We start from the raw sequence: 25,435 nt of genomic DNA on the forward strand, positions 1-25,435 counted from the left end.
AGACTCAGCCCAGCCTCCCACACGAACCGTGACGACATGTCTCCCACCTTCTTTTTTACGTTTGCCTAGGATGCGAGTGTCATGCTGGTCGAAGCAGAAACAGATGGCAAGCGCCAATGGCCTCTCATGCTCTGTCGACATGCTCCGTACCATGAAACCCGGCAGCTCGCAACATACAGAGCTATCCCGGCCAACGCCTCTCCTTCGCTCTACTTCCCGAAATCCGTACCACTACAGGATGGTTGTCTTCTTGTCGTGGCCTGGGCCAGCCGCTTGTCAGCAGCAACATGACAAGCCCCCCCATTCTTATTTTCTCCCTCCCGAGATCCCCTGTTGAAGTCAATCCGGCTCGCCATTCGGCTGCCGTGGCCCAAGTGTCAATGATTTGACTGTCGATATTTCTTGGCTTCCCGTTGCCCTTGCCAACCTTGCTTTTCGTACTCGTTCGGCGGGCATTGATCGTGTCTCGATCCTCGCCCACATACGCCTCGGTTAACCTTCTCTGACACTGTCTCTCCATCATCTGTTGACTTTTGTTGTCTTTCGCTTTCTCTCACAATTCTCAGAACAGTCATGCTCGCTCGGCTGTTACATCCCTCCCACCTCAGCTCACTCGCTGTCTTGGCCCGTATTTTCTGTTCCTGATAATAAGAGTTTATCCACAAGACATCCCGCCGCCAATGGGCCCTTGGAAAATCATCTCAATTCTTGTCTGTACCTTGGCATCATTGTTTGACCTGCCACCCCCCACCCCCCTTCCACCCCCCCTCCTCTTTCTTTTCCTCCTTGACACTACTTACAACTTGAAGTGCCGTACCCTGACCGCTCGCCGAACGCCCCCTCCTTATCCACTAAAGCCCCATGGGCGTCCTTTCCACCCCCGTTGTTGTCGTCGTCGCCGCCGCCGCCGCCGCTACGGCGCCGCGGTCCCTGTCAAACATAGAGCTTACCCAACTGGGTTAACCAGTACAGGCACACCACTCAGGTACACCTCGCACCGTTCCCCAGCCGGCCTTGGCCGTTGATTGTTTGGACTGGTCTAGTGGAAAGTGGAATGGTTTCTAAAGTACACTAGGCAATACGAAAACAGCCGTGGACTGTATATGCACCAAGCGGCGTACACACACATGGACCTACACAGATCCCTCCTGATCCCATAGCACGCACTACTGTATCCCGTTATGCAGCCCGGTGCCTTGCGTGTCTTTGTTCACCTCGTCACCATGGCCTCTTGCTGCTCTTGAGGCCCTGCACATCCATCTGTCCCCTTGCCTGCGCCGGCCACAGACCCGTAGAGTTGCAGTGGGTGCCCACTCTGATCATTTCAATCTTTAGCCATGCTTCCAAGACTCGGTTTCATCGCTGCTTAACACGTCGGCGCCGTTTCTCCCTCTTCTCATAGTTAGCCAGTGGCCGGCCATGGCTTTGCATGTCTTGTATGTGTACCCTTACCCTCGCCCAAGGACCCATGTTGCACATCTCCATGTGCCCCAGTGTCTTGCGTTGGGCGACTGTGCGTACTCACTCTGCTTTTCGTCCTGAAGCAGGCACCGCCTCGGCCGCCCAAGATCCCATCGTCCGTCACCCACACCTTACCTTGCCTTGCCTTGCCTGACCTGACCATCCAAGCTATTCCCGCTCTGCTGGGAAGACGCCGATGCCTTGCCCAGACCGCTTCCGTATTCGCCGAGCTGACGGGTCCCATGCAACCCCTGCCCGTTGCGCCCGGCCCTGATCCATACATTATTCCTTCATGTATCGACCTGCTTCCGCGATATAATTCAAAACCATCCACCCATTCCGCTGCCCATCTTACAGAATCCTGAAGGAACCCTTCTTTCGTACTACTCCTTTGCACTCGTCTTCCACCGCCGTCAGAACCATCTTGGATGCGAGTTCGTCCAGATCCCTAATTAGCAACGTCGTCACCCACATGCACTGCACTGCACTGCCTTGTCGAACTATACTTCTTCGGCATTTCCGCCAACCCTTCTTATTTTACGGCAGCCCACTTCTCACTTGATTTGATCTCCTCTCATTGCTCTCTTCAAATACACCGAGTCCCATCTCCTCCTGTCCTCCGATATACCTGGCAAGATAAAAGCATCGAGTACACACCACAACAACATCATCCGTCCCTCCAACTTGACGCCTCTTATCAGCACAACCGGCTTGTTGTTCTCGCCCATCGAGTTAAATCGCTCAACAAGACACACCGTCACCTTCTTGCAGCTTGATGATAGCATCCGAATAGGCAACCTGTCCGACCAATCGCTTCGTTGCGATTCTCCGAAAAACCACAAGGAAAACCGTCACAATGGTCTTCTGCGCATACTGTGGGAAGTCCTTCACCAGGAAGGAACACTTGGAAAGACACATCCCCAGCCGTATGTCAAGAACCTTGAGCATCGTCAATGGTAACGAAGCAACAACTGACATGTCGGATACAGATACCAACGTCAAACCTCATCGCTGCAGTGCTTGCCAGCTTTCCTTCGCACGACGGTCAGTCTTCACTCATCTAGCTCTCATTTTCATGAGCCTTTCTTTCTTACACATTCAACAGCGATCTACTCCAGAGACATCACTCGACATACCATGAGGCACGAGACCCTATGGAGCCGTTGCCCGGTGGTGTACCTACAGTGGCAGGCCGAACACCCATCGCTTGCCAGAACTGTGCCAACGCAAAGACGGGTTGTGACAAGAGGGTGCCCTGTTCGCGGTGCGCCGAGAAGAACCTGCCTTGCGCCGCAAGGTTCGCGCGGCGGTCATCCAAAGCAGCCGTCAGGGCTGCGCAGGCCAGCGCTGCTTTTCAACAACAGATGATGCCCACTGTCCCCCAGCCTCCTCAAGCCGCCCAGCCCGTTGCCTTCATGGACCTAGACCCGTCCATGCCCAAGCAGGACTCCCCGGGCAAGATTCCCTCTGGATCTCCCATGACAACCATGGATCCTCGCATGATGGAAGGGCCCATGAAGAAGAGCTCCCCGACCCAGTCACATCGCAGCTCCGACGACTTCCCGTCACCCCACAGTCGGGTTGATGGGCTCGATGAGTTCATGCTGAACAACGACTTCATCACGCCCGACACCAACTACCAGGATATGATGGTCTGGCCCGATTACCCCATCGAGCTCGACATGTACTCCGGCCAGCTGCCCATTTCGCGCCCGGATATGTCGATACCGAGTTTCCCGGAGCTGAGCGATATGTCGTCGAGCTCGGCATCGGAGGCCATGACGGCCTCGTCGTCGCGGGGATCCATCCACACCAGAAGCACCAGCATCATGTCCACGGCCGACTTTGACACCACGATGAAGCCGGCAGAGCCTGCCCTGGGCATGCTGAGCGAGGCGACGATCCCAGAATTTGAAGTCGTCATCGCGGCCGAGGATTCGTGGCCGCTCGCCCGTTGCAACCCGCCCATCTACTCGGGCACTTGTCCGAGAACGGCCATCGTCCATTTGGAATGCCTGGAAAGGAAGTCCAAAGAGGACGGCACGTGGAGCTCGCTGGAGAAGTACCTTGAAAATGTCGACTGGGACACCACGGATGCTTCCGTCGTCCCCCTTACGTCGCGCACCCGCGACCGGATGCTGGCCATCACGCAGTCGTTTCTCCAGAAGGCGCTCGACATCCACCGCAGCGGCTTGAACAACGGGTACTCCAAGACGGGATATGCCACGCCCAGCGAGTTCAACTTCATCGTCCTCCCTCCCACCAAGATCCTCGAATACTTCCTCCGTAGCTACGTCCGCAGCCTGCAGTACTACTACCCTCTCATCGTCGCCGGTTGTGTCGACCCCAACGAGATGCTACTCAACAATCAGGCCTCGACGCTGTTACTCCTGTTGATGATCGCCCAGGGCGCCTCCGCCGTGCCGATGGCCGAAGCTCGCTACCTAGCCGCCGGCCTGACAGAGACATGTCGCATCTCGCTCTTCGACATTATCGAGAAGGACGTCGAGCTGTCGGCCGACCCCGTAGCCTTGAGATGCGCGTTGCTTTTCACGCTGCAAGGTGCCTGGAGCGGTGACAAGTGGTTGATGGACATCGCCATGGGCCAGAGGGGGATGTACTTATCGGTAAGCAGCCTACAACGCAAAGCCATCCCGCCTTCATACATGATATGGCATGAAAGAGAACGACTCAACTGACAAAGAAACAGATGCTGAAACACGCCGGCATGTTGGAGCCCCAACCGTCCATGATTCCGACCCTGAATAGCACAACAAGCACCGAGCTGCAATGGCGCGCATGGCTTCATCGCGAGATGCAGAACAGGCTCGTCTACAACTGGGTTATGTGCGACCAGGAGCTCAGCCTGTTCCACGACACGCCGCCTCAGCTGGCCATCACCGATCTCCAATGCCCTCTCCCCAGTCCCGAGGCCCTTTGGCTCGCGTCTAACTCGGAGCAATGGTTTGCCAACGCCCAGGGCCTATATGGCTGCACTGCGAATGTCAACCCGCAACTCCTATCGAGCCCTTCTCTTACCCCCTCACTCTGCGAGCTCTTCCAGGATTTTCTCCACGACAACCTTTCCCGTCGCCAGGCCGGCCTCTCGCCCCAGCAGCTTCGTCTCCTCCTTCACCCTCTTCAGTCTCTGCTATGCCATCTGCGACAGATGCTCTCATGCTTTTCCGATGTGCTCTCCACCAGACGGGCAACATCAAGGACCATCACCAAGTCGAGCACCATGCTCCGCCTCGAGGAAGTCCAGGCGCTTCTCCAGAAGTGGTACGAGCTGACCATGTCATTCCACAAGAGCAACCCTAACTGCACCACCACGCGCTGCAACCTGGTCCTCTACCACCTCATCTCCCTCAACGCCGTCACCAACTTCCCCGAGATCGAGCGCCTCGCCCGTCGCGACGGCTTCGACGGCTCTTACTGGGAGCTAAGCTTGCGCCACAAGCGCTGCATCTACAACCGCGAGGAGGCCATCTTCCACTCCGGCCAGGTCATGCGCCTCTTGCGGTCCATGCCTGCCGACCGCCGCCCATGCTGGTGGCCTGCCGGTGTCTACCGCGCCACTCTCATCCTCTGGGCCGACAGTGTCGCGCGTCTCGATCCCAACTTCCAAAAGACCCAGGCGCAACAACAGCAACAACAACAACAGCAGCAGTCATCGTCGCCTACGTCCCAACACCAGAGCGCCAGCCCCGAACACCTCAGCGGCGCAGGTACCTCCAACGCGGCCACGAGCGGGCAGCTCGGCAGCGGCAGCATCGTTGCCATCGATCAGGTCACGCCGGAGGATCCCGCCCTCATTTCGTACCTGTGGAGCGGAGGCGACGGCATCGCCCTCCTCACCCGCCGCGACGGCACCACGCTGGGCCTGGATAAGCCCGTCGAGGTCATTAATTACGGCGTAATGGCCATCGAGGAGGGTGTCACCTGCCGTATCGGCGATGGCATCAGACGCAAGCTCATCACCCTCAACAACAACTGGAACGTTGACAGCCTGGCCACTACGGCAGCCGCATGAAGACGCCCTCTCTCTTTCTCTTCCATGTCGTCTGTCATTGACAGGCCAAACACTCAAAAGTGCTTCTCTTCTTGCCATGTCCTTTTTTCTTTCACGCGATTTTGCACATATATTGTCCCTTAGTGGATGTCTTTTCTTTTCGGGTCAGCATCAAAATATTGTACAATTCTCTGCGCTCTTCCTTGTCTTTCTTTCCCTTTCCATTTCGGGGCGTTTACGAGTAAGGACACTCTGGGGTAACCATATCTGGGCAAAATTATATGAACCAGGAAGAGGCCTCTGCTCCGAGCACGCCCTTCGCTGATGATCTGGGAAACACTTCAACAACGGGGCAAACGGCATTTGCAAACATTGGCGGCGATAATGATCAAAGTTTCTTCTTTCTGTCTCATTCTCATTTTCACATACATCGTATACTCGTCTACCCAAGATACCTCGGGGCCCGCGGGCCATTGACAATAGGGGGAGGGCCTTCGCTTCTGCTGCAGCATGTACTTTATCCTTCGCATACATCTACAAACTTTAACTTGATCGGCCTCAAATAGCCTGCATGAGAATCCTTCTCGTTTATCCATTTCTAGTTCCACATAAAACGTTCATGAAGAACTCAGTGAGAGATTGTAAAGATTGACATCGGTGATCGCTGGTCGATTTGATACCAGACCCCCCCCCCTTCCATCTCAATGGGGACATGAGATCGCATTGTTTTGGCCGAAATTGACAGAAAACCCTGAAGAAAAATGACAAGAAGATTAGAATTTTACAGGGGCATGTGACAGATGACAGGATTGGGCAACAATCTCGTAATTCCAACCAGGGGGGGGAAGGTGGGAAAGGTGTCACGAAATAAGTGAAAAAGAGACTTTCACCATGTGAGAATCCGCACCCCAATAACAAGGGGGGAGGCTCGCAACCAAATTGCCTCGTAATGTTGTCAATATGATGTACTAGTAGAATTCACGTAGAAACTCGTGCCGAGCGCAGAGACGGGATGTCAAAGGATACTAGGGAGAGCCAAGGCCCGCCTCCCACCCAGAACACGCCTGTCGCGGCATTGGTTGTCCAGGATTCCCTTGTGAAGAGAAGGGTTGGAAGGATGGAACGCTTATGTACAATGCGACCCGGCGGAGCGGCCGGACCAAGGAGATATCGGATGGAAGTAGAGCACATACAGTACGTAGAGTAGTCGGGATTCGGGGGCGGGGTTTCTAAAGGGCACGCTCGGGCAAGAGGGGGGACAGAGTTCGGAGTTTGGGTCCATCACACACGAGCGTTGGAGATAGCGTTGTCTGTTGTCCCTCACCATGACTGAAACATATACAGACTTGACATCATAATAAACTGAGTTGAACCGGGTCGATCCCCGATGGCACGGTAATAGGGAAGAGGTGTGTGTGTGTGTGTGTGTGCGCGTCCTATCGTCCATCATGGTTACCCATGCTTCCAAAAGGGGTAGGCAAAAGAGCCTCACGTATGGGAACAGGAGTTTAAACCAAGCAGACTAATCGGATTTTGAATAGGCAAGATGGGTAATACTATGGTTGCAGGCAAAAGCTTTTCCCATTGGGCAGGTAGATTGTAAATGTGCCGCCACATTCAACTCAGAATCAGTACGATGTACATTTGGCTACTCACGGACGTACTCTGTTCGCTTTTCAGATCGATTACCTGTACTTGTATGTCGCCAGTCTGATCTGACAAGGGCGGGGCTGGTCAGGCAAACCTTGCGCAATACCTGACCTGCAGGCAAAGCTTACCGCATACCACACGATTAGTAGTTGCCTCGGCATTTTCTTTCTTTACATGGGAGGTCCCAGCATTGGATGGATGGTTTTGGTGTAGTGACACGCAAAATGTCGGTGCAGGGAAGCTGGGGGTGTCTGGCCGTGACGTCCCTCTTTGGGTTTCTCGAAACGAACCGAGTTCGATTTACTGGAGCGAACACAGTAAAGGGCCCAACATACCGCCGTTCGCCGGCTGGCTGGTTTGCCCGTAAAGCCCGAGTAGGGTTGTCGGAAGGGAAACGGTTTCCGAGAGAAGATAGAGTCCGCGACCCCGGGGTCTCACTGCGGGAAACGGAATCCGTACGGGAAGGATCGAAGAAAAACAATACACAGTGGTACTGGCGAATGCGAACTAGGTCCGAGGGAAAAGCCTCGTTCCGTCAGACCACTGCTAAGCGGTTGGGACGGCGCGGCAGAGGCGTGGTGGCCCAGAAGAGCATCCGGCGACGGCACGGGTCCCTGCGGGCGCCCTACGGATCCTCCGGATCGAGTGGACGGCGATACGAGGCTGGTGTTGTTTCACGAAGACGAGGCGGTATCGTCGTCTCGATTCGACGTTCTGTCACGATGGGCCCGGCAGTTGACAAGGGGATTGACAAGGGGATTGACAAGGGCGGAACCGAGGTTGGCACTGTCCACCGTAGCATGCCCTGGTTCCATCCCCACCCTTTCTTTTCTTTTTTCTTTTCTTTTTTAGCTTCCTCATGGCATACTCCAAGTGTTTGGACAGTCCCCTTTTTGACATGAAGGTGTCGCGGAAGAGAGAGTTGACTGGTGCTGGGGAGGGGGGGTGGGTGGACAAGGCCGAAAAGAGATGATTTCGGCAGACGCTTTTCGTCAAAGCGAACCCTTCCGGACCCCTATTCCCTGGGTTGGGGAAATCCGCGACGAGTGTCAATTCCGTCGGCATGTGTTCCTGTTATGAGAAGGGAAGGGCTTGTTCAGAGGAAAGATCCCGCCCTCTCTAGGCGTGTCGAAACAAACAAAGAAACTCGTCCCAAGTTTCTGAAGAGTCGTCGAGTCTGAGCTGACGATTACGTGATGGCTGGAAGGGGGTGTGATCGACGAGGTCCCACAACTTGCCGATGGAGGAGTACCGCTGTCCGAAATGCGAGGATATCGGCTTCTGTGATTGTGCTTTTGGTAGGCATTGTTTATTGAACCAAAAATATCATAGGCGGACGGGGTTTCATAGGAGAAACCGCAGGAGACGGAAATTTTGCAATATCCCCTACGCCCAAGTGGTGGGGGAGCACGACGGGCAAAGATTTTGATAATGTCGTTATAGACTTGTTGACTGAACCCTGTTTTCTTTCTCAATATTCGATTTGTCTTCAGAGGTGCGTCAACGTACACTTTCCCCTTTTTGGACGAAGCCGCGGCTGTCATTTCGAGTCTTGTGATCATGATGGACATGTGTAAGTGTGTGTGTGTGTGTGTGTGTGCGCGCCCGCGATATAAGCTTGTATTTCTAGATGTGGTAGCTTCCGGCTGCCAAGTTTCCAGCTTGCCAGCCAAGATTGCGAGACCGCTTAGCTTCCGCTTGAGAAAAAAGTCTTTTGAGAAACGATAAATCAGGATCATGACGACAGCTGCCAAACGTCAGTCAGCCAAAAGGCTCTCAACGTCTCGGGCCGCGGGTATGACCATCAAAGATTTCTGGTACTCTGACATCTGACAGTCACCTCTAGCCGAAGGTATGAACCGTCAAGCTGGGGCCCAGCGACCCAGATCCATGGACCATCGAGCCGGGCGCATGAGATGAGAGCGTGAACGCCTGGACTTGGTATGTGGCGCTAGGAAAGCTTGCAAGTCAAGTCGAGGATCTCCCTATTAGAAGGCCGCTGCTCGCTTATATCGTTTTTGTGGTTGTTGACAGCCCGAGGACGAGTGCAGGAGCCAACGGTTGCGTAATGACACGCGGAAGAAGCCTCAGCTTACCGAGTTGATTTCACTCGACCAAGTACAGAATGGCCTTATAATCTAGCAATATGATTCAAAAGGTTACAGTGCAAGCCAAACCAGAAAAAGAGGAACACAAAACTTGGTCATTGTCACGGAGTGGCTTCATCATGATCAAATATGATGGTGGGTACTTGGGGGGGTGGGCAAATGGGCGCGGTCAATGGGCGCTCGACCTGGAAACGACAGCTTTATTCCAACGTAAGCTCGACGTAGGCCCAATTTAAGCCAAAAAACGACTTGATAGAGTAGGTATATAGAAACCAGACTCAACGATGGCGACGAACGCAAACCGTGGACCTCGATATTACATGATAGACGTTCTGGGTACCCATGTACGTACCCAGATATCTATAAAAAGGTGCGGGTGCGGATATTTATGGGTCCTCCCGCCCCTTGTACGCCTCATTGCTCCACACCGATGAGTAATACTAACGATGACTAAGCGTTTCTTTTTAGTCTCCCCTCCTTCCCTCCCGTTGCACACTTTCGATCCGCAAACTGACCGTCTCCTTGGTCAAAAACCTCGGGCTTTCGCGCTTATGGCGAACGCGGCGGCATCGACGGCCTTCTCCCGCAGTACTGCAGCCAGATCCACCGGCGACTGTCCTATATCACAGGGACCCCGCCTGAGATTACAGAAATAGGTGGACAGATGGGACCTCCTATGTGCGTGTCCGGACCTCCGTTGGGGGTTAGTGGGCGGCCCCTCCGTGGCGGCGGCGGTGGCGGCGGCATGGTCGCGCCGGCCCCCTTGCGCCGCGCGACCGCCCTGACATGGGATCCACCGGCTGAACTAGACGCGACGCTACTGCCAAGTCTAGTAGTCGCATCGCCATTGTCCGGGCTCAATTGGGCTGAGCGGCCGAACCCATACGTGCGAGTGCCATGGCAACCAGACGATGGACGGACGAAGGGGTCCTTATTTTTGTTTTGTTTTCCGAGGAACAAGGTGCGGACAAAGAGGAACACACGGCACACAACACCACGGAGCAGTGTTTGGGATGCAGTACACTATCCTCCAGATACTCGTTTTGGTCGTGGCAGACATGAGTCTCCAACCACTCCGGTGAACCACTCCGGTGGGGGGCTCAAACTCGCCTGAACCAGACCAGCCGGCAGTTCCCATTGCTGTGTCTCAGTTGATAACCGTGGAGGGCCCGGCACGGCGCAAGAAGCCAAAACTGGCAGCGATCCAGCCGTGGTTTCAATTACACGGCAAGTGTTGATCTCAATAGCCATCCGTTGCCTTGGACAATCAACCAAAGGCCACCTCGAGCGTTTCGCTACACGGAGCCACGGCCTGCCCTTCCCGCTGTGGCGTTCTATCTGAGGACGACGGACTAGATGACTCTGCCCTTTCCTCGCTCCACTGGGGACGCGAAACGCGTGGGCCTCGCTCTTCTCCATGTCCTTCATTCCTTTACCCCCCCCCCCCCGGGCCCGGATCCTAGCTGAGGCCACCCCCAAATGCAAGGCGTCTCGCTACCCGGCGGAGGTGCGACGGGCGCGGACCGGGCGGACATGCGTTCGGTTCTTCGCCATTTGCCGTCACATAGCGCCGACTGAACGAAGCGAGAAGGAAGCGAGGCGAGTCATCCCCATACATATAACTTCCTCGTCTCGACCGCAGTAGCCGTTTCCTTCTTCATCCTCATCCTCATCCTTCTCCCCCATCCCTCTCTCACACTCTCTCTCCCGCCACAGTCTTTTCATAGCAACTATGGCGCCCTCAGCGACTGAGAACACCGCTGCCCAGCTGTCGGGCGGGTACGATGCGGCCCGGCCCTTCGTCGGCAAGGTCGCCCTGATCACCGGCTCCGGCCGCGGTATCGGCCGCGGCATCGCCCTCGAGCTCGGCAAGCGCGGCGCCAACGTCGTCGTCAACTACGCCTCGTCCGCCTCCGCCGCCGAGGAGGTCGTCGCCGAGATCCAGAAGCACGGCTCCAAGGCCGTCGCCCTCAAGGCCGACATCAGCAAGCCCGCCCAGGTCGTCGACCTCTTCGACCGCGCCGTCGCCCACTTCGGCCGCATGGACTTTGTCATCTCCAACTCGGGCAAGGAGGTCTGGTGCCCCGAGGAGGAAGTCACCGAGGAGCTCTTCCAGAACATCTTCGACCTCAACACCCGTGGCCAGTTCTTCGTCGCCCAGCAGGGCCTCAAGCACTGCGGACGCGGCGGCCGCATCCTCCTCACCTCCTCCATCGCCGCCCAGATGGGTGGCATCCCCAACCACGCCCTGTACGCCGGCTCCAAGGCCGCTGTTGAGGGCTTCACCCGCGCCTTCGCCGTCGACTGCGGCGCCAAGGGCATCACCGTTAACGCCATCGCCCCCGGCGGTGTCAAGACCGACATGTACGACGAGAACTCGTGGCACTACGTCCCCAACGGCTACAAGGGCATGCCCATCGAGATCATCGACCAGGGCCTCGCCAACATGAACCCCCTCAAGCGTGTCGGTGTTCCCGCCGACGTCGGCAAGGTTGTTGCCTCCCTCTGCCACTCCGACTGCGAGTGGATCAACGGTAAGTCGCCCCGCCCGCCTGTCCCCTCATCATCACAGGAAGCTGGATTTCTCAGTCCATGAACGGTGTTGCTGACTCTCACGAATAGGCCAAGTCATCAAGGTCACCGGTGGCGGCACATAAGTGCGATGATGCCACAAACTCACACGCAGTCCTATCCGCGCGGGGCTGTAGCGTGACACCTTAATGAATTGGATCGCGCGGTGCGCCGGACGCCCGCGATCCTCGGGACTGGGTGGGACTGGTCGGTAATGTGAGAGCTGAAGAGGGGGATACCTAACATAGCTTATATCTAGGACAGGCGTACATAGACATGAATCCAATGGAGCTTGACTAGAAACCTTGCTGGACTCACCGGACCTTGTCTTTGAATGACTCGTTTACATCACTTGAGGAGCTCTTACGGATGCAGACTCTCGGTCTCGGAAAATGGTAACGTTTCGCATTGTGACCCTCGTTGAAGCTGAGTGAATTCGCCCCGGGCCATGAGGCCATACAGTCAATGTTCCTTCATTCGCCCAAGCGGTCTTTGGGTTCTGCTCATGGAATGTTCCAGCCGATAGGGGCAAACATATCGTGATCATCACGAGATGTCAGTCGCCAAGGTTACCTATCGAAGCAACCATCCATAAAATATCCCAAGTCCATACATAGCTGCGATGACAACTCTGCATCCGTTCATTCCTCTCGCCAAATCCATGGTGTGCCGCTCCTGTATCCGTACCTTCCGGTCCAGGCCATTCTTCAGGTTAAGTGTCGCCTCCATGCGATTTCTGATAAGAGGCGCCGCCAGAGAACAAGAGGGCCGCTGTCTATGATATTGGAGACCAGTTCTGTGAGGGATCACAAGCCACTGCAGATGGCATATTCCCTTGGCCACTCCCGGCCCTCGTTCTCCAATGGTCAGTATACGAGTACCGGGTTAGGTTGGGTACATTCAACGCAGGTAAAGAACCTTCCCAAGCTAGGTTTAGTAACACGGCACTCCTCTGAAAGTGCGAAAGGATGACTACTGGCGTCATGAAATAATCCTCCCCGGCATTCCCTCGGGGAAAAGGGGGGGGGGGCGTGTCAGTATTCGGATGTAAGACGGGGCAGAGAATAAGTGTTCCCCGGATGTCGGCCAGCCAGATATCAGGCATCTAGACGAAAGTAAATTCTTCTCTGTCTCTGTGCGGACAAGGCGGTGCGATCGCGTTGGCAATCAGCTGGCGCTGACGCTGGCATCGCCCTTTTCTGTCAAGGGATACGATCCTTGCCCTTGCGCTTCTTCCTGCGCCGGTGAGACCGTGGAGCTTTCGCACGCGGCATGCGATAGCTGAATCAATGCGTCAGTCGAATCCTTTCCGGGACAGAGGAAAGAATCCTATATCGAACTCGGCAGTACTCAATCCTCACTAAAGGCGTGCCGCTCATCGCTACTTTGTATTGTGGCTTTAGGGCCACCGAAGCCGCAGAAGGAAGAGCTCGGTGGTCGGTGGTGTTCAGATCCGGTGCGACTTCCGGTTCAAGCCCGGGTTTTCGCCGAATGAGAGTTCGCCGATCGGTGCCCCGATGTTTCATTATTTCCAGCCCCATTCATCCGGCGATGCGGACCCCCTACCCCTCCCCTCTCCCGGTGTCACGGCTCATATCCGTCCGGCGGTGCCACCAACACGGTAAACCCAATATTGACACTGCAGGCAATACCCTGCGCTCTGGTCTGTTCGAAGCAACAACCATGGATACCGGGGCATGAGTTTTGACAGGATGGCATGGCAGAATCATGGTGTGATGCCGCGAGACGGCTGCCCGCCTTGGCCCATATTGCAATCTATCAAAAGTCGCAGCGTCTGCATTCCTGACTGCTCACATGACGATCGAAATCCCCGATCGGCGATTCAATCCGTCATGAGTAAGCATGGGGCCGGCATTGCTCCTCGTCCGGCATGCCCAAAATGGCTCCGTTGCGCCGTTGCACCAGCATGCAGCGCCGTTTATGTTCCATTCGGCTGGTCACTGTAGTGATCCGGTTTGCTGGACAGGTGGGCCGTTAGACAGGCAGTAAGACGCTGGTTATCCCTAAGACTTCTTGCCTTCAACAACCGCTCTCTGCTAAACTCAAGCTCTTGTTGGTTGCTTCGCGTATGTATCTGTGATTCCAGGTCTCTGAAGGTCGCTCCATACTTTGTCGCGATAAGGACACGGTCATATCGCCTCCATGTAACGCTTTCGTACTTTGACATACATGCACCCTCCCTCCTGTCTAAGCCTCTTGTGATTCGTACGATGCCGCAGAACACAACCAAATATAGCCATGGGTGCTTTGCAAGGATTTCGGTCTTTTGCAAAGAGAACAAAAGTTTGCCAGCTGCGTCATAAGCTCGCTGGGCTGTGACGTCGAGAACGGGGGGATTCCCAAGTGCCACTTCAGCCCTCGGGCTGCACCCTAGATGATCTAATCCGACTCAGCCGAGGTTTGCAAAGGCGGTGCAACATATATGGGACGTGGCAGACGAATTCAACGCCCATCGAGCGCCGGGGGGGGGGGGGGGGGGGGGGGGGGCTGCATTTCTTGGGACATAGTCATCGCTGACACTGAAGAACCAGCGGAACGACTCATGAATGCTAGAGGTCGTCCCACTGGAACCCCTACTCGTTAGAGAGGGACGCATACGGTGTTGTGCAATGTAACGCCACTAGAGAACAACCAGAAGCTAGAGAAAGTTTTCGGATGGTAGGACTTGGAAACCGAATCAGGCGACCCAGGAGCACAAAACGTGGTGACAGCTTCGTGATTTGGGCAGACCAAAGGCGCAAAGGTTGCTCGCCATAGTTTCGTCATTACAACGGGGACTTCGGCAGTGTACTGGTGGAGGCAAGACGGTCACCTCTTGCCCAGCGGACTTCAGCTGGATTGAGGCAGGCCTCGGTGGATTTGATGGCGTCGCTAATCGCTCCCAGGCGCCTCAGAGGCAGTGGCGTATTTGAGCCGGGCTACTCCCTGCTGAAGAAAGCCACAAAGTCCAATTTCCAATGCACAACCTCCTTTGGGATGGCAAGCTGAGGTTGTGCAATGATTGGCGTCGCGGTTGGCTGTGGATGCATCAAGGATTCCTTGAGGGATGGATGGGAGGTATTTAGGATACGATACGATGGTGCGGATGGATGTCTGGCGGGCACAGGTTCACAGAGACGAAAGGCAGCAGGCACCTAGACCGGGCGGAATACATGCACACTTGCGGATGCCGAGAGGACAACGCACAATCAGAGGGGAAAGACACATAACGAGACTATCCGAAGTGGAGAGAAGCAATGTGAGGTTACACAGGCACTTTGTGTATACGGGGCCGGGGGGGGGGGGGGGGGGGGTGGTTGATTGCCTGAGAGGCTGACACGCCGTTGAGGATAAGAAAGCATGTGGAGTACAGACTAGGCCAATTTGGCCAAGACGGCCGACCATTCACGATCCAGGGAAGAAACGTGAACACGGGGGGAAAAACAAGAAGACAGAAAGAAAGGTCATCATCGACTTACTGAGTCGAGGGGGAAATGCGCAATCTGGGTCTGGGGTACCATGTAGATCAGACAGGGTGCTCCCAAAAGGGCATTAGCTGCAACGTCGGGAACTTTCCCACGACACTCTGCTGATTGTCGTCGATCTTGCAAGTGAGACATATTGCGGGGGTAAATTGGGCTGGCTCGGGACCGAACGCTCATTTATCGGAGAATTGCTCAGGATGCAGGCCACTTGGCACCTCTCACATGCTGGACCCAAGAGACGAAGGGAGAGCGTGATTATCGCATCCTCCAGGGGTCGTGTTGCCCCGAGATGAGCAGCGACTGCGTGCCAAGAGCTGGCAGATTCCAACGAGAGACCAACCCCCCTCACTTGATAGGACGAACTTCGAGCATTGTGATGGTGGGGGGTGGTGGTGGTGGAAAGGCGCGGCTCCACGGACGACTCCCAATTCGTGCGGGTTCTGGGGTTGCTAAGGCATGGATGGAATTGGCTGCAAGAGAACTAGGGCTACCTAGGTAGGGAGTGAGATGTTCTTGTCGTCAAGGGGGAATCAAACAGGCCTATGGAGCGATGAGCGTACCTTCGTCAGTGTAAATTAGTGCTGATAGCGGAGGCGCGAAGGAGGGTAAGACGGATGCGTTGACGCGCCCTGAAAGGGGGGGTCCTGCGGGTGATCCCACGCCCGCTTCGACTTCACCACGAGGTAGCCGTGTTCTCCTCCCTGCTTGTCGCCTTGTTGGGCATAGGAGGAAAGAGAGAAATGACAGTGGTTTGCGAGGTGCTGTGCTGTTGGGGGCACTAAAGATGCATGGATATATACCTAGGTAGGTAGGTAAGTGGGGTGTAATCATCAGCTTGCGTTGATTATGTACATCCCTTCCCTGTGTACATACCTAGGTAGGAGTAATGGAAAGAAAGACGGGCTCCGTTTGATAAGTTCACGTTTAGGAAAGACGGGCTCAAAGGTACTGCACAGTCTACTCTACCTACCTAACCTCACCAGGCATTGTAAGGCAAGGGCGAAGTATGACTCAGCACCATCGGTCGGGTCTAACACCGGCCGTAAAGCCCCCCCCTTGCGTTGGGGGCCAGCCGTCAAGAGTCTCGTCATAACGTCACCTCGCTCACTTCCTTCACCTCACCGCGTCTGCATCTCCAAGTGTTCGCATCATCATCCTCCATCATCCATCATCCATCATCCATCATCCATCATCCATCATCCATCATCCACCGACATCATCCCCACAAGAACAACGGCAAAAACAACAACAACAACAACAACAACAACAACAACAATAATGACAACAACAACAACACCAATAAAACAAATAAAACCAATAACACCACACGTCGCGTAACCCACAACCCAATCGCTTCCCGTCACTGTCAGCATGTATGGCCTGATCCCGCAATGCTAAGACTCCCACTGCAGGGCTCTTCAGCTCAATAAATGGCACCGGTCAAGGGAGATCCCTACCCCGATTCGCCCATGGCCATCCATGCATTTCCGTTTGGCTATCAAGCCTTTAGGCAAGCTCAGCTGCATACCCCAGCCGATTCTAGATGTGCAGGGCGGGCGGCGACATCACACTCCTCAGCTGCATGTCGCTGGCGCAAATCACCACGGCCTCACACAGCCTCCTTGTCTAATCCATGATCCGTTTGCCCTTGGAGGTTCAACTTTTACATACGCAACACACGCAACGATTGGGACACTGCGTATCTTGTTGAGGCTCGTGCCAATAATCAAATGCAAAAGATCGAACCACTCTGACTCGGTTCGAAGCTAGCCAGCCGTACGGCCGGAACTCGCCTCGGGTGTACTACTGCCAAACTCTCAGAGTTGACTTCCAGCACGGCACTCGATGCCGTGCCCGTTGAGGTGGCAGGTCTCAGGCTTCAGGCTCTGCACGGTCCGAGCAGACTGGAACTCGAGCAACGGAGGAGCGAGCGACCTTGCTTTTGGGCAGCCATGTGATATTTTCACGTTGCTTCAATGCACCTTTCCGCACTTACCCGTTGTTACACAGGCAGTGATCCTCTCGACTGGAATTCGACCGTGCCGACTATAGCACGCACTTTGGCCTCGGAGGCCTGTCGAGACTTGCGATGGTTCAATCAGATGCTCGGCTGAGATTGACCATTTCCAATACAACACCCATACCAGGCATTATCCGGAGCCCCCCTCCCCAGGCGAAGATGTTAGACTGGAGGCCAGAAGATCAAAGTTCTAAGCCTGAGTATTTGGGTTCGGACGCTTGTTTGACGTCGAATTGCCCTGGAAGCGGACTAATCGACGATGGCACGCCCCCTGTTCACATTATGAAGCGGGCCAAGCAAGGGTTGCGGGAAGCGGCGTCATCGACAAACACTTCCGCATCGACCTGCTGCCAGCCTTTTTCCCGCTGGTCAGTGGAGAAAGTCATCGGACTCAAGACGAACAAGGGGTTTTTGATAGGGGCGGGGGCGGCTGGCGGCATCGGATCGGTTGGAGATTCGAATCGGCGGCATACATGAAGCGCAACTACCAACCGTTCGCCTGTTTCTCCAAGGAGTTGCCTCGTTAGGCACGATCTGCCTTCCGAGCCCCAATTACAGCCTCTTCTACCAGGGACCGAGCTCATACGGAAGAAAAGTTGCTATCAATCTTCGGGCAGCTTACACCATGACAGATCCTTACGGTATGTTTCCGGATCGTGGAAGAAAAGGCTGCGAAGCGTTCCGGTGATTGCGGAACGCCACATCTCGTCCAAAGCAATTGCCACCTTTCCATGGGCAAGTCCAGTTATGCATGGCCCTTGAGTCGGCCGGTCGAGTCCTTGGTGCTGGCACCCTCACTCCGTTCGTTCTCTATATGCCGACAAAATCTTTCACGAGGGTCACTCTTCTTGCCAGGATTACTTGACTCCCATGGTTCCAATACCTCGTGGTCTGGCTTGAAACTGAGCTCCTCGACCAACATTTGCCAGCGGTATCTCGGGCTTCCGCATCATATTGCACCGTCATGGGTAGCGATGCCGTTTTCCGTCCTACCCAATCACGCAAGCTTCCGCAACTTCCATTATGGCCTCGCCCCTCTCCGCGTGTTAGTTGAAACCGCTTTCTGCCAGAGTTTCTGTAACAGGAAAACATCCGAGATGCTAGGCATCGATCCTCTTGGGGTGGAAGGGCCTAAACGGAGTCGAGGACTCGTCAGCCACGCTGCCTCGGAAGGGGCTTTCGACCCACGTGTGTCCGATACACTTCACCCCTCTCCCTAGATATTCCGGGACTGCTGAGCTCTGTTACCTTGTGATCCCGAAGTATCTGAAATAGGGACGGGAGAGCCAGACACATCGAAGAAGGGGAGGTCCGCGTCCTAGGCCAAGAAGAACCCTCGAGACGGCATGACAGACGCTCTCTTGCATGTAAGGGCTCGAGCCCCGGGACTCGAACACCTCTTCATAACAGGCTGTGTGTACTGCACCGTTGCCTCATAACATGCAGGTCAGAACTGCATCTTTCTCATTATCACCATCCGTGCTCTCGTTCTTCCAGCTTTCCGGACTGGCGTGTTTCCATGCTCGGCGGATTATTCAGCACACGATGAACATCAGAGTCAATCTGTGTCTCCTCTGTACATCATCTTTCTCGTGCGCTCCTGTTATCCCCGCTCTTACGGTTGCTCTTCGACCTCGGCACTTGCGTCAGGTCGATCACATACCGCCCCCCCTGTCGTTCGAGACCCTCGCCTCAAGGTACATGTACGCAACTCTCAGCCTCAAGAATCGTCAAATGGTTGAGCTGTCAGTCAGCATCTCTACAGCCAAGACGCTGGTCCAAGATAGTGCGACTTGCCACCCGAGAACTATCATAGCCCCCCCCTCCCAAACATGTGACGAAAGCACCACCTCAAACGAACGAACGTCAGGCAGGATCATACTCATACCAAAGCCACTAGTGTCTCGATTCTACCGCGAATTTGTGTCCGCCTATATGCTGCTGGTTTCGTAGGTAATGATAAGCTCTAGACTCGAGGTCAGCAATGACTTGCATGTTTGGAAACATCCCGAGGCTGACGGTGTAAGGGCCCAACCTGATTGGGTCGAGCTATCAAAAGCCTTTTGTTGGAAGTGCCGTCCGCGCATGAAGATAAGCCCCAAATCCTCACGTACTTCCCGGACATCTCCAAACCGTCCGTGCTCTGAAGGGGCGGCGAGGCATTTCGTCACGGCAGCCACAGATCACAGGCTATGGGAGTGGCGGCCTCAGACACACTTCACCTCTGGCATCCAATATCGACTAAGAATATCGAGGAGATATGCGAAATGTAAGAAGAGGAGGAGAAAGCTGAAAGGCGAAGGTGGGGGGGGGCTCTGGAGCATACTACCTGGATTGACCGCAAAGGGAGGAAAGGACACGGGTGTAGAAATAGAGTAAAAATAAATATAAATAAATACGGAAACGGCTACTACCGCGAGTTGGGGGAGGGAGGGGGGGAAGCGATCTAAACAGCCACCGCCCGGCAAGGCTAATGCAACCTCTTCGACAGGAGGTCATGCAACCACCTTGACGAAAACGCGCGTGGGAGGACGAGTCCCTCAGGTGTGTAAGTGTGTGTGTGTGTGTGCGAGCGCACATATCCGCTTCTCCCCTCTTCTCTTGGCCCCTTATTTTCACTATAGGCGGACATAAAGACGAAGGAGAGGGGAAAGGGAGCACACCAACGCGCGAGATTTCGTCAGGTGTGTTGGGGAACGCAGGGGCGGAGTTCATGACCAGAACCAAAAGAGAGAGAAGGTGGGGGGGGGAGAGGTAGGAGTGTCCTCCGGCTGAGGCATGATGATGACATGTAAACTCCCATTATTACTAGCTATTTCTAGACGTACCTCAGGTAGCTTGCTGATACAGCCCGGCGACCGTCTGTCCTCATGCCATTGGTCTTCTGCCGTTTCTCGCTCCGTCTTTCCCCTACCTTGTCCCCTCCCGTCCGAACAGTCGAAGCGTCGACTGGAGGGACACAGTACGGAAATAATACAAATAAAATATGGGATTCGAAACCCGCTCCAATCCGATGAACTGCAACCCCCCCCCCCCTCTCACTTCCATAACCCGTTGCTCCGTCTGGATGAGACCGACGAGAGAAGGCATAACCAAGCCCAACAGTGAGAGGAATCAGAATAATAAACAAAAAGACACACGAGAGTTTGTGTGAAAGTTCTGCTTTCCCATTGAGAAAAAAGAAAGAAAAAGAAACAAGGATCTGACCCGTGCGTTCTGTTTTTGATACCCCTTCTCCTTGTCGGCCGTCCGGTTCTATCCCGTCTTCCCGCGATATGTCCCATAGCGAGTGATTTCGACAAAGTACGTCTCTCTGTGGGAAAACGAAACAAAATGAAAAGAAAATAGTCCGGTAAATAGGATCAAACCACTTCTTTCGCCGACCCCCACCAAATCATGTAGACTTAGTCAACGCCAAACAATGTACATCCCCCTCCCGTTCTCCCATAGCCGGCCCATACTCCGTGAAATAGAATCGATAGTGGTGAATTCTCGTATCAGTCGTGCCGGGAGCGCGTCTTCGCTCCATCGCTCTATGTAATCTCACCCAGACTTTTGTACGGGGCTTTTTCTTTATTTTATTTTTGTGCCCTCATCGTGAGCTCCCTTTTGCTTTGCGTTGAATGGCACTAAGCATAGCTCATGTCCCCTCTGCGATGGCTGACGACCTCGAGTGTCGTGCCAAGATTATGGCCGAGGTAGCCAATCATGGCTTTGCTGACTTCGGGGTCTTCCGAGAGATCGGCGCAGACGTCGCGGAATTGCGCGTAGACCTCCTCCAGCTTGCGCAGCTCACGGTTCAGGATCTCGAGCTCGAGCCATCTGCCATCCTCACCACCCAACGTGTACGCACCAAGGCTGACGCCGAGCCCGCCCCCGGGACTGAGCTGGTTGACCTGGGGCACCATGCCGTTCTCAAAGTAGGTGTGACTGGCGTTCTTGTAAAAGCTTGTGATCTTGCCGATGACGGTGGCCAGAAGCATGGCGGATGTGTGGGTGCCCGAGCGGCTCATGCATCTGTTGCAGGAAAGCATGGCGGCGCAACCCTCGACAGCCTTGCGGTTGAGAGAGAGCACAAGATCAAAGGGAGGCGCTTGTGGAGATGAGGCGTTGTGCAAGGCTTGCAGTGACTGCAGGCAAACGGTAAAGCAATTGCAAGAACCGCTGCCCCCCGAGGACGAAGACTTGTGTCTGACAGCCGGGCGCATGTTGGGTGTGGTGGAGGGACTAGGAAAGTAAGCCGCCGCCGCCATGTTGCTCGGTGTGGGCATGGCTGTGTAAGGCATCATGTCGTGCTGAGTGGGATCTCCCCACGGCGCCGCCGCCATATGAGCTGCCATGGCCATATCCATGGACTGAGAGCGCCCGTGGTGGGGGTTCATGTGTGCGCCGGCCATCGTCATGTCGGGATACGGCGCTGCGGAGAAGTCTGTAGGAGGTGTCCAAGGCATGCCGCCTCCGTACATGTCTGCAGTCGGATCTTGGTGGTCTCTGGGGGTTGTGTCGTCGACGCCGAGCATGGCAAGCCCAGAAGATATGGAGGGGTTTCTGCTCATGGCGCCCTCCATGCTTGTGGGAGTATGCCAACCGGGCTCCATCTTGTACATGCCGGGGTGCTGGCCGAACATCAGGTTCTTCTCGTCCATGATAGGAGATAGATCGGTCATGTCCATGTGGACGGTGTTGGCATGGCTCGGCGCGCTGTGGTCCGACTTTGGCTTGCCGGCTCTGCTTGAGGGGGAGTAACGACATTCGAGACCGCAAGCGAGGCATCTGGAGCAGATTGGCCTTGCTTTGGAGCATTTGACCTTGGCCAAGAAGCACCCATCGCAGGAGGCCCGAAGTCGGGGTTGTCGGGGCTTGGAGCTGGAAGACATTGTTGACTATGGCGAGTCTCTCGAGGCTGAATGGGAGTTGCTCTGTAAAGAAGGTTGGGTATCTTGATCTAACGAAGAATTGCGTGTCCAGAGAACTGCGGTGATGGCGGAAGGGGCAAGCCACTATTAAAGAGCTGGGCAACGGCAGTAGGTATTAGAGTTCTAGAGGTGGTGCGAGTGAGATGTCTGTGTGAAGATCGATAACAACAAGGTAGAAGTCGAAAGAGGATTAGCAAGCTACTCAGGCTTCCTGTGAGAGTGCGACTGGAGTACAGGAGGAGCTCCGAGAGCGACGGGTCGAGGATTAGGGCGAAAGTGCGCGGAATCTAGCCGACTGCAAGGCAGACAGCGGCGAGGATAGGAAAGAAACGGGGTTGCGAAACAGGAACAGAAACGGTCACGGCCATTACCCAGTGTCCAAGAGGGACGAGCATGGAGCGAAAGTCCGGGTGTTTCTGTAGGAAGGGACGAGAGAAGGAACTTGTAAGAGCGAGGAGCATGCGACATGGATGGAAATGAGCGGGCGATGAATGGTTAAAAAGCGAAGGCTTTGATTTGTAGTGTTGTGCCGTTGACTTATACGCAGCAAGTTACCCCCTCCCCCCGTCCATGTACAAGGGGGGCTGTGATTTTCACAGAGGGCGTGGCCAAACGGACCCAGGTATTCATGAGCGGCCCACTGTGGAAAGAGAGGGGAGAGACACACACACAAGCGCGCGCAGGACGCAGTGAGTGAGAGCAAAACCCCTACCCAATGTGAGGTGTGCATGTATGTATGAAAGCTACTAGTGTGCGCGACTGTGTGTGTGTGTGTGTGTGTGGTAAGAAAGGAAGGCAGATGGAGTTGCAGAGCGAGGGAAAAAAGAAAACGGGCCATGTGAACGCCCAGCTGGTTTTCGTACACTGCACTCGTTCAGTGTCATGGTGGACATGAACTGGCTCACCCACACCGCAGAGACCCTTGGTCCTCGAGTGCGGTTGGCATTGGGTACGTTTCCTCTCCATGCAGACCAGAGCTCTCTCGACCGCTTGGACGAAGTGGCCGGACCAGATCGGGGAGACAGCGGAGGCGGCAGCTCAGCATGGGGCGACACAGAACAGAATATGCCAAACCAGGCCAGATTCGAGGCATGTACAAAACGATTTGGGCTGGGTGAAACCATTTCTGGGCATAATAGCAACGTAGGTGGCACCCCGATTTTGGTCGGTGTGAGAAAAAAGAGATGGTTAAGCTGAGAGCGAAGCCATTCGAATGCGTGTTACGAGTGGTGAACGACCTTGAATTTGTCCTTCTGGGGCCCCTGGTCTCGTCATGGGCCTACGGCTACAGAATTGGGCCTACTGGCAGTGAAATGGAATGTATTTCCCCATGGCAAGATCCAGATCCAGATCCAGATCCAGATCCAGTGATTGACCCTGGATTCAACAGGGGATGGGCGAACGGACGATGGGCACTGTTGCCATCCATCCGTTAGGTGGCCGGGCAACCAGGGCGAGAGATGGTGCGAGCAGATCCCATCGAATGCTCTGTGCTCTGAGCCCTGGTCCGGTGCGGTGTGGTGCCGTGTTGTGTGAATTGATGCTGAGGATGGACTGCACGCCGGCGATGGCGATGGCGGTAGGGCGTGCTGAGTGAGAATGAAGCTGGAAGAGTGAACGGCCCAGGGACAAGACACATCCTGGCTGGGCCTTGGATACGGGAGGCCCAAGGTAAGACGTGGGACGGAGGGAAACGGTTCGTTCCAAGTTGACGTGGGAAAAAGTAAAATGGGCAGAGACAGCCAGTACTTGGACCAACTGAACAAGGAAGCGAGGTGGAAGGGAAGCGTCATGACGCCGGACCAGAGTGAACCATGGGCCTGTGTGTGGTGCCGCGTTCGGACGTTGCCGTCAGGCATTGGAAGGCAGTTTGGAATGCTCCATGAGCTGAGGTGAGAGAGTTGCCAAGATCCCAAAGGACAGGACGGTAAGACGGCAGAATAAGGCAAGGCGAGGCAAGGCAGAGGTCAGAATGGCTCAGGCGCAGCTGTGGGCACTGGGCAGCAAGCTCGGCCAGACACAGGCCCGCCCGACCGAAGCTGGTTGGGTGGTTGGTGGATGGACGAGATGAGGCGATGCGCAGGGGTCGAGGGTTAGGGGCAGAAGGAGACGCGGCATCGGGGAGCAAAACCGAGGCATAGGGTGTGACGATGCGATGGAACAATGGCAACAGAGAGAACAGAGGGGCGTGATACCCGGTTCCAGGTATGCCGGGCAACGAGGGTATACCTTGGTACCTAGGTAAGGTATGTGGGCAGGCCTGGCCATGAGAGCGAGTAGAGGTAGGATTGGCCTTATTCGAATGGACCGGATGCTGGTCCGAGGGCGAGGGCAAATGCGTGTGCGTCTGCGTGTGCGTTTGTCTGCGTCTCCGTCTGCGTCTGTGTGGAGACAACGGCGGCGTCGGCTGGCGATAACGACGACGACGACGACAACGATGCAGGACGAGCGGGTCGAGAGGGGAAATCAAGACACAGTTGGAGTGGCATCACTTGCCTTCGGTGGATGTAAGGTGTCTAAGTAATGTGAAGTGGGAAAAAAGACCATGGTACGAGTGCCTTGCCTGCGCGGGAACTTGGAAGGTGGATGAGGGAGGGAGAGAGAATCGGTATTGGGTGAAACGGGCTGAAATTGGGCAACAGGAAAGAACGGCACAGTGCCAGGTCAGTCCGGGGCAGACTGGTACTTGGGGAGACGGTACATGACCACGACACAGCGGGCTGTCCTATGAGGCTGGGAGCAGAAAGATACATCGAGCCAGGTATCTAGGAACCTTGAGCCTTTCTTGCCCCTCCTGCCCACCCTGCCACCTACCTACACTGCCTTCATACCATCAGAAGTAAGGTAGGTAGGTCTCATCGATAAGGAGACTGACTGAAGGTACGTACTGCTGTGCTGTCTTTGGAATTTGTAGATCTTTTTCGTTGCCGTGAAATATCATGTGACCTGCAAAGGAGCGGGAGCTGGACTCGCCCACTCAGCGGGGAAACAGATAGTGGAACCACGAGCAGAGCCCCCTGTTCCCGGATCTCTTGCGGGCAGGGTAGCCCTGACTTGTCCGAAGGGTGGGCAAGATCCCCCCCGTGCCCGCCCCCCCTTGAGTCCTTGTTTTATTCCTTGAAGAAGAAGAAGCTTGGGTCCCGGCTGGATCCGCAGCACGTACCCGCTGATCAGGGTGGGTGGGTTATGTTATGGATCATGGGTGGTGTTTT

At 55.1% G+C, this 25,435-nt stretch overlaps 4 protein-coding genes across 4 annotated transcripts; 2 read left to right on the forward strand and 2 right to left on the reverse strand.

Moving 5' to 3' along the window:
* Nucleotides 1–2,317: 2,317 nt before the first annotated feature.
* On the forward strand, nucleotides 2,318–5,494 carry CH63R_08912 (CMR1 protein; the record flags this gene model as incomplete). Its single annotated transcript, XM_018303886.1, has 4 exons — nucleotides 2,318–2,387; nucleotides 2,451–2,505; nucleotides 2,567–4,088; nucleotides 4,172–5,494. 4 exons carry the CDS (start codon nucleotides 2,318–2,320, stop codon nucleotides 5,492–5,494), a joined length of 2,970 nt encoding a protein of 989 aa, XP_018155909.1.
* Nucleotides 5,495–10,963: 5,469 nt separating this feature from the next.
* On the forward strand, nucleotides 10,964–11,888 carry CH63R_08913 (Short chain dehydrogenase; the record flags this gene model as incomplete). Its single annotated transcript, XM_018303887.1, has 2 exons — nucleotides 10,964–11,765; nucleotides 11,854–11,888. 2 exons carry the CDS (start codon nucleotides 10,964–10,966, stop codon nucleotides 11,886–11,888), a joined length of 837 nt encoding a protein of 278 aa, XP_018155910.1.
* Nucleotides 11,889–20,018: 8,130 nt separating this feature from the next.
* CH63R_08914 (uncharacterized protein) lies at nucleotides 20,019–20,397 on the reverse strand (the record flags this gene model as incomplete). Its single annotated transcript, XM_018303888.1, is given in 2 exon segments — nucleotides 20,019–20,217; nucleotides 20,222–20,397. Coding segments are annotated over 2 exon segments (375 nt in total).
* Nucleotides 20,398–20,936: 539 nt separating this feature from the next.
* CH63R_08915 (Transcription factor) lies at nucleotides 20,937–22,184 on the reverse strand (the record flags this gene model as incomplete). Its single annotated transcript, XM_018303889.1, has 1 exon — nucleotides 20,937–22,184. One exon carries the CDS (start codon nucleotides 22,182–22,184, stop codon nucleotides 20,937–20,939), a length of 1,248 nt encoding a protein of 415 aa, XP_018155912.1.
* Nucleotides 22,185–25,435: the final 3,251 nt, after the last annotated feature.

Source organism: Colletotrichum higginsianum, chromosome 6 (assembly GCF_001672515.1).
Source record: "Colletotrichum higginsianum IMI 349063 chromosome 6, whole genome shotgun sequence".
In the NCBI taxonomy this organism is placed as follows: Eukaryota; Fungi; Ascomycota; class Sordariomycetes; order Glomerellales; family Glomerellaceae; genus Colletotrichum; species Colletotrichum higginsianum.